General features: G+C 36.3%; 1 protein-coding gene across 1 annotated transcript in view; it reads left to right on the forward strand.

Annotated features, from left to right (window-relative positions):
• The window catches only part of EYS (eyes shut homolog), a 1,513,100-nt gene that overhangs the window by 1,457,572 nt on the left and 36,460 nt on the right, over positions 1-19,068 (forward strand). The window contains exon 37 of the mRNA XM_072832461.1: positions 4,636-4,810. Within this exon, the coding sequence (XP_072688562.1) occupies positions 4,636-4,810 (175 nt within the window). The remainder of the gene's footprint in view (positions 1-4,635; positions 4,811-19,068) is intronic.

Raw genomic sequence — 19,068 nt, forward strand, 5'->3', positions numbered from 1 at the left:
GCCCAGGGCCTGATCCTAGAGACCCAGGATCGAGTCCCACGTCAGGCTCCCTGCATGGAGCCTGCTTCTCTCTCTGCCTGTGTCTCTGCCTCTCTCTCTCTCTCTCTCTCTCATGAATAAATAAATAAAATCTTAAAAAATATATAGTTTTCTGGACCCTATGGTAGAACTACCTCATCAAAATATTTATGATGGAATCTAAAACTTTGCATTTCAAAAAATAAAAAAATAATAAATAAGTAAAATTTTGCATTTCTATAAGCCAGTATATTAATTAATCATAACAAAACAAATGCAGACTTTCATGAAAAATTTTAATACTTAGACTAAAGTTATCACATTTGTCTTTAGAGTGGCGATTAAATCACACATAGTAAAAGATTATATGATTTAGGCTTTCCTATTCCTAGTGTAAAATGACTCTAATCCAGCAGTTCTCAGTCTAAAATACAAATCCTTACTGTTGATAAAGCCCATTTTTTTTTTGTTCTGGAAATGGTTTATAATGAGCTGTTATTTCCCTATAACCTTTAGTACTTATGAAGATACTGAAGTTATGTAACCCTTCTCCGGAGTAATCAACATATACCAGGCAGAGAAAGACTCTCTCTTCTGCCTTCCCCCCCAAAGTTACATCTATTCCAAAGCTGTGGAGGTCTCAGGTTGAGTGAGGTTCGTGAATGGGATTCAATGGGTCCTTGGGTCTTCTAAAACCGCATATACAATCATGCATGTGCCCATGTGCATTTTATGGGAAGAAGATCCATCGCTTTCATCAATATTCTAAGATCTGTTGGTTTCAGTGACAGACCTACTTCGTACTGATGTAGAATTAAAAATTACTTTGGACTAGTGTGAACATGAGGAAATCTACTGTCCCATCCATTATTCTAGTGTTGCAGCGGCTCGGGTTCATTGATACCAGGATTACTAAATATTTATTACCTAACTGAATATCGGAGTGGACCTGAAATAGATTCAGATTCAGTAACAACACTGTAGAGAACATGTTATTTCAACTAAAAGTGCCCTGCTCTGTCAGTACTGTCAGTTTCTTGATAGTTCAGCTTTCTCTCTCTCTTTTTAATTGCATGGTACTTTTCAAACCAGAACCCATAAGAGGGGCGAAAAAGGACTTATTGTAGTAATTTAAATATTATTTTACTCTCAAAAAAATGCTGTCACTTTTTTGCCCTTCCTACTTTCCAATATACACATGGCTGATGGCTTCCAAGTCTTTCTCATAACCACTGTACCATTTGCAGGAAGTCTGTATCGAATAGCTATTCCATGGTGCTACTCTAAGCACATTATGCTTTGCTCTATTAATAAGACTGAAAATATACAATATATATTCTACATATGGCTTCCACTGTAATTGCCTGTGAGCTGCATATGTTGACTGACATGAAGCATCTCTCTGTAAAAGAAAAGCAATTAACTATTTGTATTAGCCAAATGTTTCTCTAAATATAGCATTCCCATGTTTTTAGCCAAAAATGTATTTCAGCAGTTCCTTCTAACAAAAACATTTCATTTATCCATATAAAGAAGTAGTTTTAAATGAACAGTTTCAGAATTTAATACTTGTTATAGTCATTTACAAGTTTTTTTCAGTGTGTGATTATAAAAACTACGAAAAGCTAATATTAGCATCCTTCAATTTTTGCTAAAAAGGAAATAATTTTTATAAAGGTTCCCACCTTTATAAAGACAGTGAGGTAGTGTAGAATGATGAGACCTACTAATTGCCCATGGTCATACTGGCCAGTTTATGTATATTACCTTATTCCTCTTAACCCAGAGAATAGTTATTCTTGTCTCCATTTTAAAAGTGCAAGGATTGGCAATCAGCACTCAGTGTGGACCATCTCCCCATTACATGGCAGAGATTACAGTTGAACCCAAACCCACCTGACTCTATCTTGTACTTTTGCTCTCTGATGAGTGCATTTCACTCTACAAAAAGCATGGGAAACCCTGCTTCGTTAATTAAGTTATCTGGTTATTCTGCATAAAGCTGGTAGCATCCATTAATTTCTTCATTTTGTGCAGAGGTTTTTTTTTTTTTTTTTTTTTTTTGTAATAGCAGATGGCAGGACTTGAAGAAATAATAAAGGTTAAATCTGAGGAAGGACAATCACTGTTCTCTCACAATAAGAAAATATCAATGCCTGCTGAGAGTGGTGCTTGTCAGTGAAAATGCCAGTGAAAATTAAGTTGGAAAGTAAATTCTTGACCTTTCAAAACTAAACCCATATTTTTCACCAAAAGGAATTATTTCATGTATTTAGCTCCTGAAAGTTTTGAAAGTAAAATCCAGTCTAGCCTTTATCTTCTCTTTTTTTTTTAATTTTTATTTATTTTTATTCATGAAAGACAGAGAGAGAGAGAGAGGCAGAGACACAGGCAGAGGGAGAAGCAGGCTCCATGCAGGGAGCCCGATGTGGGACTCAATCCCGGGTCTCCAGGATCAGGCCCTGGGCCAAAGGCAGTGCTAAACTGCTGAGCCACCCGGGCTGCCCTAGCTTCTCATTTTAAAGACTCTAGTTATGGTTGATAACCATATTAACTTAAAAGTACTTTATGGGAGCACCTGGGTGGCTCCATTGGTTAAGCATCTGCCTTCTGGTCAGTCATGATCTTGGAGTCCTGGGATTGGGCCCCATTGGGCTCCCTGCTCCCTGGGGAGTCTGCTTCTCCTTCCCCCCTCACAACCCCCCACCCAGTTTGTGCTCTCTCTCTTTCTCTCTCTCAAATAAATAAATAAAATATTTTTTTAAAAAAACACTTTATGAACAAACTCTAAGTGCAGAAGGAGATGAATAAAATTATAACACATCTCAGGATCCCAAACAGTTTCATATAAATCCTTTGTTGAACTGCCCTTTTTGTTTATATTTTCCTTGTCTTGGAGTATGAAAGATCTTTCTTTTCCCAGCCCTACTGAGTATAATTGACAAATAAAATAGTATATATTTAAGGTGTAGAATATGATGGTTTGGTATACATATACATTGTGAAAAGAGTACCAAGGGCTCAAGTTAACACATTCATTAACTAACATGGTTACCTTGTGTGTGTGTGTGTGTGTGTGTGTGTGTGTGTGTGTTGAAAACAAAGTTTACTTTCTCAGCAAATTTCAAGCATATAATACAGTATTATTAACTATCAGTGCAAACTATGCATTGGATCCCCAAAACTTACTCATCTTGTACGTGAGAGTTTGTACCACTTGACTAACATTTCTCCATTTCTCCCACTTCCATCCCCTGACAACCCCCATTCTTCTATGCTTATATGAGTGATTTTTTAGATTCCATATATAAGTAAGATCAGTGTATAACTGGGAAAAAACTTTCTAAGGATATATGCAGAGACAAATCCTTGAGGGAAAAAAAGAGAGTATTGTGACATAAATATTAAAAACTTTTCCATAAAAAAAAATAAAAGTTTCACGTAGACAAAATTAAATGGCAAATACTAAACTGAAAAAGTATTAACAATACATGACAAGCAACTAATATGCTCATCATGTAAGCAGGTCTTCTGAATTGATGTTTAAAGGGATGAACAGAGAAAAAATTACATAATAAACAAATGAAAAGGAAGAAATACAAATGGCTAATAAATTTATTTAAAAGTTTTAAACCTCAATTAAAAATAGCAAAAGAAAATTTTATTCTTTATTTCATTTTAAAATGAAACATAATAATCTCTTGCATGTAGTGACTTGTAAAGAAGCAGGTGTTCCAGTACCCAGTGGGGGAGATAAAATTGTGCAAAACATCTATGACATTGGTGCACCCTTCAAAGCATCCATATCATTTGCCCTAGTAGTTTTACTGCTAGAAATTATTACTAAGAAAATAATTAGCAAATACACAAGGATATCCTTATGTTAATCATAGCATTATTTTTAATAGCAAAAAGGTAGAACTCAGTCAGTTGCCCAATAATTGAAGGTTAATTAAATATATAAAAAAAACTGTATGCCATCATTTAAAAATAGTCAATGCTATGAAAAAAGAGTTAATGGTATTTATGATATGATATACAAATGCTTGGAATACTTTCTGATATATATCTAATGCAGGATTCTATTTTTTGTTTAAAAGAAAATATAGCTAGAAAAACTGCTGTGTGTGTGTATATATATATGCATATATATACATATATACATGTTAATTAGTGGCATATAATATATACCAAAATGTTAATAATTATTGTCTTTTCTAGTGGTGCCTGGATGGCTCAGTTGGTTGAGCAATCAAATCTTGGTTTCAGCTCCGGTCATGATCTCAGGTCCTGGGGATCCAGCCCTGCATTGGGCTGCCCACTCAGTGTGGAGTCTGCTTGAGATTCTCTCTTTCTGCCCCACCCCTGTTCTCACTCTCTAATACATAAATTAATCTTTTAAAGAAATTGTCCTTTCTACAGTGTTGATACTGTAGAGATTTTTTTTTATTTTTCTCTCTGTGCTTCTCTGTGTTTTTAAGTTTTTATAGTTTTTCCTTTAAAATTGACATATATTACTTTTTGTTGAAAAAAAACGCTGCTTTAAAAATGAAAAATACTTCTCGTTTTATTTCTTCCAGTTTTTTTTTACATGAAGTATTTTTGCCTTTCTTCAAGGTTGTATTTTCACTATGCAAGTTCGCACTGAGAAGAAGGACCATTTCAGAGGTCTGGGAAACCCTGAGGGCCACCCGAATGCTGGGCGCAGTGTTAGCCAGTGTGATGCTTCTCCCTGCAGTTTAATGAAATGTGCCAATGGTGGGATGTGCATAGAGACTGGTTTCACTGTATAGTAAGTATGATATTATTAAGAAATAAACTAGCAAGTTATTTGCATGCTAAGCAGTACTCCACTCACACAGACTGATGTTCACATTTAAAATATGTTTATATGGACTTCCTAGGTGATTGGACAACAGATAAAAACTGGAAAAGGGTCGGTGCAGCATTTATGCCACCTTCTCAATTCTTTCAACAATGGAAATGAGTCACTGCATCTCATTCCAGATACCATGGAAAATAATCTTAAATTCATAACATTGAAAGTATTGCCAGAAATGTTAATCATACAAGAATTTGCCTACTGGGATTTGCTTTCATATTTAGGTTTGAGCTCTGTTAGAAAGGGTACTCGTGGGACGCCTGGGTGGCTCGGTGGTTGAGTGTGTCCGCCTTTGGCTCAGGGCGTGGTCCTGGAGTCCCGAGATGGAGTCTCACATCGGGCTCCCTGCATGGAACCTGCTTCTCCATCTGCCCATATCTCTGCCTCCCTTGGTGTCCCTCATGAATAAATAAATAAAATCTTTAAAAAAAAAGAAAAAAAAGAAAGCGTCCTCGCTAGGTGGACCCTAGCTAGCAAAGCTGTGTGATTTGACTTCTGAACTACTTTAGTATGAAGAAAAAACATGGACTTGTTAAATGGGAAGAACAAAGGAATGTTGTCTTATGAAGAACTTCTTTTGTTGATCATTTCCTCCCTGCACAGGTAATATAAGAGGGTTATCTTAGAATGTGCCAAAAAAAGAGAAAGTAAGCACTCAATCTTCCCATTTCTTCCACTCTACTGTTTAGTTTCTTATAGGCCCTACATAATCTGGCCTCTGCAGCCTCTTAGATCTTCTCTCTTACCCCTCCCTCATTACGCTCAAGTCCAGTTACCCTACTTCGTCTTTTGAACACATCCAGCTCATTTCTGCTCCTAGACCTGTGTCTTCCAGCAGAGGCAGGATCACCCTTGCACTCAGTCTCCATTTGGCTGCCTCCTTCATATCACCTCCTCAGAAAAGTGCTCCCTTAGATCAACTCAAAACTATCCCTCACTCTACTCATTCTCCATCACATCATCACATTTTCCTTTCTCCATAAATATCATTCTCTTTGTTTGCCTGTTTATGTGTTAGTTATTATTTTTCCCTGACAATGGACCTGATCTTTCATTCTATCATTGTACCCCTCATACCTTGAAGAGTTGCCCAGCATAGAATAGACATTCATTAATTGTTCCGTTAATGAACCAATGAGCAGAAGGAATCTGTATTCCAAAGATTCTAAGCACTAATGCAAATGTAAGGACAAGCAAGGTGATCCCATGATGATCATGAGAATGAAGCCAAACTGACTAAACAGAATATTGTAATTGATTAAGTATGAGAAATGGGGCAGATGAGGTATAGAAGGAAGAGAAACTTACGTGATAGATAACAGATTTGATTGTTCTCAAGAATAAGACATAAACAGTTTCTAGGCAAGAAAAAGCCATAGTAAAGACAATCCTGTAAACATGTAAACATCCCTTTGCAGCATGGATGTATCACAGAATCACTAGGAGACAGTTTTGGAAAATCTAAGCACATTATGAAGGTGCCTGATTTCACGAAATAGCCATTTAAAAAAAAGGAAAGAATTAATTCAGAAAATATTATAGAGAAATTTTCATGGTATACTATGACCTACTGATTATGATTGTGGGAGGAAGGTCAGTGGGGGAGTTAAATCTAAATTAATCCAAAACAAATATGAAAAGGCTTGATGTGTTCAGGTAGATCCAAGACACCTAATGTGCTAAACAGTAAGGTAAAAGCGTGAGCTCAACTTTATGGAAACTTGTGAAGAAAAAATGTATAATGTGATCAAGTCCATGGAAGTGCTAAAGACAAAACCTGAAGCTTGGGACACCACCACCATGGAGCAATATAAATTCAAATTAGCTTAACCATTATGATTTTACTGTTCCTTCTTTACAATTTTTTTTTTTTTTGATAGGCACACAGTGAGAGATTGAGAGGCAGAGACATAGGCAGAGGGAGCCCGACGTGGGATTCGATCCCGAGTCTCCAGGATCGTGCCCTGGGCCAAAGGCAGGCGCTAAACCGCTGCACCACCCAGGGATCCCCCTTCCTTACAATTTTTAATGAAACCTTTAGGTTTGCTTTATAACTTAGGCATTCTAACTTGCTCTACAGCCAAGCTTAATTATTCAAAAGAACAAATTTATCTCACTTTATCTAAAGAAATGTGGTCATTCTTCAGGTCACCTCGGAGGTGATTCGTTATCTTGTAATGTGATACTATACTGATAGTAATAAAGAATGTGATAACAAACAGTGGGAAGTGACAGGAAGAAAGCAGAAGAAAGGGGTGCCTGGGTGGCTCGGTAGGTTAGGCATCTGCCTTTAGCTCAGGTCATGATCTCAGTGTCCTGGGACTGAGCCCCACATCGGGCTCACTGCTCAGCGGGGAGCCTGATGCTCCCCTTGCTTGTGCTCTTATGGATAAATAAATAAATAAATAAATAAATAAATAAATAAATAAAATCTTTATAAAGAAAGCAAAGAAAATGGAAAGCCCAAGTAGGACATTCACTCCAACTCCTCATTATTCCATGTGGAACAAAGGGTCTGTTTCCATTTAAAAGCCACAAGTGTGGGCAGCCCAGGTGGCTCAGCGGTTTAGCACTGCCTTCAGCGTAGGGCCTGATCCCAGAGACCTGGGATCAAGTCCCACGTCAGGCTCCCTACATGGAGCCTGCCTTTCCCTCTGCCTTTCCCTCTGCCTTTGTGTCTCTCATGAATAAATAAATAAAACCTTTAAAAAAAAAGCCACAAGTGTTTATCTTGGAAAGTATAATGCCAAGTGTAGACAGACATTCAGAACTATTTGCAGATTATTTCGATTAATATAGAAAATTTTCTTGATTTGTGATAATAAAAGTAATACCATATAATTGCACAGAAGTTTGTGGCTAACAGAGCATTTTTTGCATACATTATTTCCATTTCCCCTAATTACACCTTCCTAAATTAGTCAAGGCAGATATCCTAGTCCCAATTTAATGGATGGGAAACTAAGATTGCAAGTGAATCAAGAGGATAAACCAGCATCTTAAAAGTGTACAGCAGGCCCCAAAATCAAATCTTCTAGTTCCTGGATCAAAACTCTTTCAGAACCTAAATAACAAGAAATTTAAAAAAAAAAAAATAACAAGAAATTTAAAGCATTTTAAAAGCTGCTAATAATATAGATAAGGTAACAAATGTGTTAAGTATTTCTTTATCTGTAGTGTGTAATCTGTTCATTTATTCTTAATTTTTTTTTAAAAAATGAAGTTGTCTTCAATTGACATTCCATATTTTCTCCAAACTGGAAGTAACTTACCTCATGACACAGAGCCTGGGGGTTTCATCAATTCCTGTGTGGGTAGAAAACTGTATCTCATAGTCTAACATGAGAGCCTTGACTTGAATAACAAATAGACTTGATTAATCATGTACAATGGGAATGATAACCTCTGATAAGTTTCTTTATAGGATTCTAAAATCCATCTTACCAAAATTGGGACCAATATTTGGGTTCTTATTAAAATAACAACAGAGGCCTCTGGTGGCTCATTCGACTCTTGGTTTTGGCTCAGGTCATGATCTCAGGCTCATGAGATCAAGCCCCACATAAGGCTCTGTGCTCAGCATGGAGTCTGCTTCAGATACTCTTTCCCTCTCCCTCCCACTCACTCTCCCTCTCTCAAATAAATAAATTATTTTTAAAATCTTTTTTAAATAAATAAACAAAATGCAAAATATGTACCATATTAACTACATACAAAACACGTATCTAATCAGATGTAGCTCCTGTGAGTATTATATAATTACTTATTAAAAGTACAGCTCCCTGAATTTAAAAGAGGTAAATTTTATGGTATGTAAATTACACTTCAATAAAGCTGTTTAAAAGTATTAAGGTGCCCACTCACAGTCATTCAGCTCTAGTAGCAAGAGTTTACGGAGAATTTTACTCCTTTTGGTAAGTTTTGTAATGCTGCTCTCATCTCAATAATAAGAATCCCTTTTCAAAAGAAGCTATTTTCTTTGTAATTACTTTTCAGTGGTGTTTAAGAAGTTTTCCTCTATCCCAGGCTTTTAACTTTACATGGCTCTATGATTTTATTTTTTTACCTGAAGCAGAGTAATATTACATTGAATTTCTAGGTAATAATATAGACAGATCAAAGCTAAAGTTTGGTCTTTTTCTGAAAAATAACTAAGACATATAATAAAATATTTCCTAAATGCTCAAGAGGTAAGTCCCAACCCAGAAGTATAAATGTCATGGTGTTTGGAATAAATTTTAAAAGCAAAATCTCAAAGCTGGTCAGTGTCTTAACAATGCATAGCTGAATGGTATAATTTTTTTAAAAAAAGAATTCAAAATGCTCCATTTGGTTCCTACTCCCACAGCTGGGAGTAGGAAGCATTGTTGATACCTAAGGGGAAGCCTTGTGCCAAGTAAGGTGAGAGGTCAGGCTTGATAAGGTGGGGACTGTGCTCTGGGACTCTGTAAACCACTGCAAGCCCTGCTTTCCTACTCCAAGTACGTCAGCATACACAGATCCAGTTGTGTTCTAATGCAGTTTCTCAAATGAGAGTATAATAAGGCAGAGTTCATGTAAGGACTTCATGCTCCTGGGATAAGCTCTGATGCAACAGAAAAGCAGTAAGCTATTTCTCTTGTTAGTCAGCAGCCAAGGCTAAGAGAAAAGGTTTGTTTAGTTGTAGCTTACCCATATATGTACATGTGTTTTGTGCAACATGTTTTTAAGCAGATTTTATATCATTTAATTTGCATTTTGCTTGACCTTTGTTAAAAACAAAACAACAGGCCCAAAATGGAGTTGCTTATGCTAAGCCCTACATCACCAAACGGAGATTCGACTTCACTACAGTTTAGGCTGTCCCAGAAGTGAAATCTGAAACCAGTCAATCAGGAATCACCTGATCAATACGACTTAGATAATCTGATAGACCCCTTCCCTAAAGGGAAGTGACATTGCAATAACCAGTCTACTTTTTTTGCCGGTATAACTTCCTTGTTCCTACTCCCTTCTGCCAGCGGTAAAAGTCTTTCATTTGGTACAGCTCCTTGGAGCTCCTTTCTGTCTGCTAGACTGGAGGCTGTCCAGTTCAAATCAATCTTTGCTCAAATAAACTCAAAATTTTTAATATGCCTCAGTTTCTTTTAACACCATAAAGTCATATTCTGATGATGACTGAGGGTGATATGACATGTGTTCCTTGAAGAAAAGAACAGTGTAGGAAAGCCAAAACTTACAAAAGCAAGCTAAATGTAAAAGTGAGCTGCACAGACAGTAGGTACAATAGGAGTTCAGAGAGAATGTGGATCCAAGAGGTGAAATGCACCCAAGATTTATAGTAAGTTCATAAATGAATCTATCAGTGAGCACAGAATCTCACCAACCCTGGGTTTCCTGATTATTTTTTGGCTCACAGATGTCTGAGAATTAGGTGAAACCTAAAATTCCTTTCCTCTGAAAAATAAATACTTATGACAGAAAAACGTGAGAAAAATGTTAGAAGGTCCCCAATTGTAGACTCTCTGGGGTCCCCAAATTCTCCAAATGAAGAGTTCCTTGCCCATTTTGTCCTCTGATCTCACCCAGCAGAGTTTAGTGCAGTCTACTAGGGCTCCTATGCCTGACGGTGCTATCATTCGCCAACTAGCACCCTACTCTCTAAACCCCCTCCCCCTGAATCTTGCTAAAAACTCTGCTTCTCTTTCCTGCTCAAAATGTCCCTTCATCTTTCATTGCCAGTGCAGCAAAACATGAGTTCTTGCTTCTGCTATTCAAGGTGTCACATGGCCTGCTGTCACCCTGTCTGCTCCTGCTGGACTTTCTCCCACTCAGTATCCCCAAGAATTGTATATCACTCTCCAGCTCCTCAAGAAACACTCCCTCTCCAAGCAACCAGCCGGTGTAGCCAGCTAGGTAACTCACCACCTCCCATTTGGTTTTTTTCCTTCCTCTCCCTTTGTTCTTTTCTTACTCTTGCTTACGAGGCAGAGGACCCCTTCATTTCCCTGGAATTGCTTTTAGTCTCTGTTTTCTAGGGATTCCAAGTTAAAGCTAATATTTTTTCTTACCTTTGAGATTAAGAGAAAGTTCAAAAATTGCCTAATTTAGTGGCAGGGCTGTAGAGAAGTAGACACTGTCGTTACCAGAGCAAACTATTTGTTTAAACACAAGCTGTTCATCACTAGGTATCTGACTGGTAAAGCTAAAGAACATTTACACAACAGAGGACATGGCTATAAAAATCGTTATATGTTACTGATCCTTAGGATACAGTAAGTGAAAATAGTATGGTAAAGAAGCAAAGCATGCAAGGAAAGGGAATAATATAGATAAATAGATATAAATACACTCATATAAATATGTGTATTATATATACACATACACATGTGCTCATGTTTTTCTAAGGAGAAAAAACAGAGGAAGATTACAGAAAAAAATTATAAATGGTTACCTGAGAATGAGAAAGAGAACAAGGAGAAGTAACAGGTATGAAAGCTGGACTTTTAAAAATATAGTCTGCTTCATTGTTTTTATTTGGAACTAGGTCAGTGTTTCACCTGGAAGATGAAAAAAAAAGAGAAAGGAGTAATTCTTAAGCATTGAAAAGAAAATAAGGAAATAAATGAATCTAACTGTATTTCAAATTGGTGGCATAGGGCAGCCTGGGTGGCTCAGCGGTTTAGCACCGCCTTCAGCTCAGGTCATGATTCTGGAGTCCCAGGATCAAGTCCCACGTTGGGCTCCCTGCATGGAGCCTGCTTCTTCTTCTGCCTGTGTCTCTGCCTCTCTCTGTGTGTCTCTCATGAATAAATAAATTTTTAAAATATTAAAAAAAACAAATTGGTGGCATAACCTAGGAGACATTTAATTCAAATAATTACTAATTGACTGTACAGTGAGTTATATCCAAAGACAAAAAGAACCATAAAGATATTTTATATTGCATCTTATGGTCTTGATGTAAATGGTAGCATTGATATTATTCTGAAACTAGAGATAAAAATAAAACAGCTAGGTAGCAAGATAGCTTGATGGATGGATGGATGAATGAATGGATGGATATAAACCAAATGAGTAATTATCTTAATATTTCTCATTAGGAACCAAGATTTTCAGCATAAGAGAAAAGCAATATAGACATAAAATCAAAAAAGTAAAAACCTTCTCATTTTTAATTTGAACTAGAAATAACATATGAATTCATGACTTAATTATTTCCTAGCTATGTCCACTAAAGAAATCCAGAAACAACAGTGATTGGGTAGGAATGAAAACTCTAATACCAAAATCTTTATCTCCAAGCAGCATTTTCCACAAAAAATAAACATGACTTCTAAAAAAAATTAAAAAATAAACCAGAACTTCTGGTATAATTGGACATTCAACTCTGGGGTAGGAAATGTATGATATGATCCTGGATGTCTTTTTGTGCCTGAAAGCAGGAGAGTTGTCAAAGACCACTAGGGTGATTTTGAAAGAGGACAGAAGCCAACTTTAAGAGACTCCCACTGGCTAAAGATGGAACAATTTCAGAATCCCAGAGAATAATATCTGTAATGGGTTTAAACATACCAATATATAAAATACATGTAGTTATAATGATACTCTATACACACATTCCACCAAAGAAAACTTGTCACCTATGGAGATTGCTAGTGTACCACTCATTATTCTGAAATCCAACTAAAGGGAAAGATGGGTAGGTTCAACCTTCCTTTTCTATAAAGAGTATAGTAGCCAGCCTCCCAGTGGCCCTCCTAAGAGATACATCCTTCTGTAGTCCCTTCCCACACTGAATAGATGCTGACCTGGATAAATAATAAGATGTTCTATAAATGACAGCTTGTGACTTCAAAGCTAGGTGAAAAGTTGTTAGCACTTATTCCTTCCTTAAATTGTGAAATTAAAGGATAAAATGATTCTACCCACTGAACAGTTTTAATAATGGTCAGGCTCTATTTTATATAGTTCCTCTGGCAGTTGTATAGAGAACAAATTTACAGGTGGCAAGCCTGAGAGCAGAATAACCTATTATGAGTCCATAATAATAAAAAATGGTTATTATTGCCTTGAACCATTAAGGTCTGGAGTAATTTATTATGCAGTAATAGGTAACTAATACTAAATAATATTAACTAGCCAGATAAGTGATGAGAAGTAGTTCTTATTCGAACTGAGCTAATTTAAGTGCAGGATAAATAATGGAAATTAGAAATATCACCATTTTATAACACAGAAAATAATGGCTACTTGAATCATTTACTGAAAGGTTGATAGAAAACTATATAATGGCTGGATCAAGCTAACACCACTTGAACCAACTGGCTAGTCATAATTAAATGTGGAGCAAACATTATATGCCTCCTGGTAAGATGTCATTACCTACACAGTACCACCTCTAATGCATTAAAAAACCTGAACATGAATCTAATCAAGCCTCTATATCTACGAGACTCTGAAAAATAAGGGCCATAGATGAGAACAAGCTAAATGGTATTATAAGTATATAAACAACCAAATCTAGTATATGGCAAATTCTACTGTACAAACAACACACAAAGCATACAGATGGAAAGAAATGCAATGGGAGAATTTTTATCTAGGTAACAAGCCTTAAGACACATACTCTGTAGATGCATTTGTGCAACTTGTTTGGATCCTGATGAACTGTCAAAAAAAAAAAACAACAAAGAAACTTTTTGAGACAATGATAATTAACTGAGCACAAAAATTAGATGATCATGAGATATCAATGTCATTTTTGTTGGGTACAATACAGATTTTACATTGTGGTTTTTTTTGTTTCTTATCTGCTGGTGATATATACTGAAATATTTATAGTATATGTGTACTGTAAAAATGGGAATGGCTTCAAAACATTTTGGCCAAACAATAAAAAGAGTAGACAAAGAAGCAAATGAAACTTAAGAGCTAAAAATTGATCGTTTGAAACTGTTTAGGGAGATAGATTTACACTATTTTTTTCTACTTTTGTATTTGAATTTTAAAACAATAGTACATATAATATACATTTTTGTCTAATTTGAAAATTCATAAAGTATAAAATAAAGTATAGCATGCTTTTACCAGTTATAGATAGCTACTTTTAAAATGTGGGGATAAAAAAAAATGTGGGGATATTTTATTCCAGTCTTTCCTCACCCTCAGTTCTTAGTTGCCAAAACTATGCAAATCCATTATTTGATGCCACCTTTGGAAAAATGTATTTGAAGGATGTAAATTCCAAAAGAAGTTCATACCTTTATTATTTAAATCGAGAGAAAATAACGATCGAAGTAAGAATTCAATGTAGATTTTAGCAGGCCTCCCTATTACTGTGGTTTAAGGGGAATGTCTTTTTTCTCCTGCTTTGTAATCAGATGTCAGTTGCTTTCTCCTAGACTCTTGAGAGGTCCCTACACTGTGGAAGTCCAAAGATCTTTCCAAGGTTAATGCAGATTCCAGGAGGATTGGGTATATTCTCAAAACCTTCTCTGGTTGCAGGTCTCCTTCCCACCCATACAGACTCTGCTCCATACAATGTACGTCTAAAAGTGGCAACTTATTTGATTTCCACCAAATTAACAAAAGCGTTCACACTTTGAGATAGATCAGACAGTTTATATAGGTACAGGGGGAGCTATAGAGGGAAACTGTTTATATTATAGCCACCTAAACAACTTTCAACTTGTGTTTTGGCCATCCCATCCCTGCAGAAAAAATACATGGCCACTCCACTCCACTTAATCTGTATCTTCTTGTCATTGCTTTATTTTGCTCCAACTGACTCTCTAGGTTAGAACAAACCAAATTTCCCGTCTAGCCCTAGGCAGAGCGATTTAGCTATTTTCTTTTTGTAGTCCAAGCTCATGCTCACATTACTACAGCTAGGGTCCACCATCTACTCCAAGAAGCTCATGTAAATAATTCCCCAAAGACAATTCCCTCACTAAGAGGAACTGAATCCAACTGTTAACATGAAACAACGGTTAGGCCTTTACACTTGGAGGACAGAACCATTAGGGCTGAGGCCCACAGACAACTGCCAATACTTTTTTTAGTATGTAAAGAGTAGCTTCTTCTCATCCTTCTACACTCTGTGTGGTGTCATCAGAGTTTGGTGAATGATCTCACCAGCAAAGAAGGGAAGGCCATGGGGAAACTTAGTAGGTGGAGTGATTATAGCAACCCTTCCTTGTAAGCATGTTCTGTCTTGACATGCCATCACGTTCTACTGTAGAGTGAGGTTCATTTGTTTTACTGTTGTGTGCATATTTTTCAAAGGCTCAAATTTTGAGCATGTATTTGAGCACGTACATGTACTCAAATTGTACATTTGAGTAAATTTTGGCAGGTAAAATGATATCCATCATATCACACTTACCTTATTCTCCCAGTTTATTACTGAAATGGAAATAAATCATAAAGGAAAGCAAACTGACATGAAGTCATTCAGTACAACAGATGGTCTATCTAAGGAGGAGATTCATGTATGTTTCTCTTTTCCTTCAAATAACAGAGAAATAAGTTGTATATGCAGAAGTGGAGTCCTTTAAGCTATGTGACCATCTGTTGCTAAATAACATGCATTAATTCCATTATTCATATTAGCTTTATTATCACATTACATAGATTTCATTTTAAGTACTGTATCTGTGATTTTACTTATGCACAGAAAACCCACAAATCTGTAACCATAATTTTCTTACAGATCCAGCTCAAGGTAAATTTTCTCCAAAAACTTTTTCTTTTTTAAGATTTTATTTTTAAGTAATCTCTACACCCAACATAGGGCTCAAACTCACAACTCTGAGACCCAGAGTCACACATTCTACCAACTGAGCCAGCCAGGCATCCCCTCTTTTCTGCTCTCATCTCACAGTGATGATTCTAATAACTTGCCCTCATTAGCCTCAACATATGTAAAAGAATTTCTCTTATGCAAAGCAATAGAATCTGTGATAAACTGAAAAAGAAGGTTAGGCAGGGGTTATATTTCTCTAAGTCTCTGTTTTTTAACTACACACTGAAAACTAATAATTGCATTTACCTCAGAGGGTTAATATGGGTATTAAATGAGTCACTACCTAAAAAAAAAAAAAAAAAAAAATACTTAAAATGGTGCCTGGACTAAAGTGAGGCTCTGAAAAACTTTGAATAATATATTTTACATATATATATTTCATATGAATAATTTATGTAAATAAATTATCATAAAGCCCTTGGGAGGAAAAACCATGTTTTCTGCTTTGTATTCACCTTGGTAACAGAGTAGAGCAGTATACCATACTTCTCCTTTGGTGAATATTTACTAAGCAACTGAATGATGTTTAAGTGATATTCAGACATAGAATATTAAATCTTCCATCATCTCACTTTCAGTTAACTTTTATATGTCAACGTTCATCTTAAACCTTAGAAGTCATAGGATTGCCTAATTACAAGAAAATTAAATTCTTCATGTTGAATATCTATTGTAACAAGAAAAAAATTAATCCATAGATGTCTCTGAGCTATAAAACTGGCAATAAAACTCAGTTTATCTGCAATTTAGAAATTTAAAACAGTTTCATTCTAAATGCACAGATGTAAAATAATTAGCTATATTAGTAAAATACTCCAATACTCAATTCTCTATTGCCATCGTGACCAGCTGCTACTCATATTTATAAAGTGCCTAACACTTTCTTCTGTGTTATCATCTCTCCATGTTTAGAGGCAGAAGAACTCACAAACTATTCTTTATGTATTAACAATTGAGGATAGCTAACATTTTTGGAATGGACTTAAGAAAACAGTTCTATATATAATATCAATGATTCCTCAGTATCTTTTGAATATTCTTAGCTTATTCAGTAGGTGCTTCTGCCGTTCGTCTGCTGATCTGCTTAATTTACAAATCCGTCTTACTTACATCCTCACTTCTCATCAAGTTGAAAAGCCGTATCACTAGATACTTAAAGGAAAAAAAGCCCTTTTATCACTGCTGTCACCTCCAACTCTGTAGCTAAAAGAAGATTTTTATATGTTTCCATTAAACTATATTCTCCAGATGTCCCTATTCCCAATAATGGCACTATACTCTTTCAGTCATTTAATTTTGAAACCCCAAAGATTTCCATAGATTGAGAGACATAGAACAGCAGTTACATGCATGGGTTCCCTCACCCACAAATTGCCACACAATTTGCTTAACTCCTCTGTTCCTCAGGTTCCTCCTCTGCAACATGAGGAGATAATAGTATCCTCCTAATAGGATCGTAGGGAGGATTAAATGAATTAATACATTTAAAGTGCTAAGAAGAATGCCTGGGATATGGTAAGCCTCAGTAAATGTTTGCCATTACTATAACCTTTCATCTTTCAAACCAGCATTTACCAAATGTTTGTCACATCTGCTTCTACCTCTCCATCCTCAGAGCCATTTCCCTGCCCAGGGCTCTTTGCATCCATCCACTTCCTTGTCCCCCAGCTATGACTCATTCATTTACTTACCTATTTATTCCCCAGATGTTCAATGAAAAATTGCTATATGCCAGGAACTGTTGTAGGGCCTGGGACTGCAAAAGAGAGCAAAACAGACCTGATCTCTACCCCCATGCCATTAATGATATAGTGCAGGGATCAGCAAACTGTAGCCAATGGGCCAAATCTGATCCATTACCTGGTTTTGTAGATGAAGTTTAATTGGGATGCAGCCACGTCCATGCACTTGTGGATTGTCTGTGGCTGCTCTCAACAGTGGCCAGAGTTGAACTGTTGCAACAGAGCCTGTATGGCCACAAAGCAAATTATATGCTGCCAAAGTTTGCCAGCCCCTGTTCTAATGATAAAAATACAGTAAGATCTGGGGTGCCTGGGTGGCTCAGTTGGTCAGGTATCTGACTCGATTTTGGCTCAGGTCATGATCTCAAGATCATGGAACCGAGCCGCACATTGGGCTCCATGCTCAATGGGGATTCTGCTTGGGAGTCTCTCTCTCTCTCTCTCTCTCCTTCTCTCTCTCTCTCTCCCCCTCCCCCCCCCAAGTGTGCTCTTTCTCTCACTGTCTCTCTGGGTGAATAAAGTCTTTAAAAAAAGATAGTAAGATCCCACTAAAGTTAAACTTCTATTAACTGTAGAGTTTATTGTTACACCATGGGGTCCTCTTACACTTACCAAATTAATATTTTTAAAATATGCCTCATCAGTCATGTCAGGAGTCATGGGGTGCCTGGCTGGCTCTATCGGTACAGTATGCGGCTCTTGATCTTGGGGTTGTGAGTTCAACCCTCATAGGGGTGTAGAGATTACTTAAAAATTAAAAAAAAAAAAAAGTTGAACTATCTCAGCCTGTTATTCAAAGCCCTTGAGCTCAAACCTCCTTTTCTAGCCTAATCTTCTACTGCCTTTCCCTCTTGATGCACTCATTTCATGTAGGCAAATCTCACTTCAGAAGCCTTCCCTGAATTCACTAAAATTGTTTAACTGTCCTTCCCATGGGCTCACATAGTATTCATCTTTGCACTTGTCACATTGTATTTAAATTGTCTGCTTACTAATCTGATCCTCTCAGAAAGAGCAAGTCCATGAGCACAGCGACAGACACTTAGCTTGTAAAAAATAATAGTAACAAACATTATTTAAATGAATGAATATCTACCTCTTCTTTGAGTTTTTTTATGCTTTTTCCACTCTATGGACACCTCACCTCACATAAACACACCTTTCCAAAACCCACATTTCCTCAAGGGAAGTAGTAAATACATGGTTAAAGGATGAAATGTTAATGAATTAATTTCAAGGCTTAGAAAAATATTGTCATCCAAACTAGAGAACAATGAATAAACAGATCTGAGACTTTTTATTATCTACCTTTCACAGGTTGCTAAAGAAGCCGGGAAGAGAACAAAAAGAAAATTTTGATCTTGCACAAAATCATTAGGGTGAAAATATCTCTTAAAATATAATGTAAGAAAATAATATATGGTATTTGAATGTAATTTTTTAAATCTTCAAATGCAGAGCTAACTGCTTCCGACCTAAAAATTCTGAGAGGAACAATATGAGAATTTATTTTATTTAAGAATTATTTTTTTCAAACAAGTTTATAACATCTGTATTATATTGTGTTTAGTGTGATTTAAGCTATATTTAATATAAAAATAAATATTTTACCTTTGTCATGTCTGTCTATAAGGCAATGA

Source organism: Canis lupus, chromosome 7 (genome assembly GCF_048164855.1).
Source record: "Canis lupus baileyi chromosome 7, mCanLup2.hap1, whole genome shotgun sequence".
In the NCBI taxonomy this organism is placed as follows: Eukaryota; Metazoa; Chordata; class Mammalia; order Carnivora; family Canidae; genus Canis; species Canis lupus.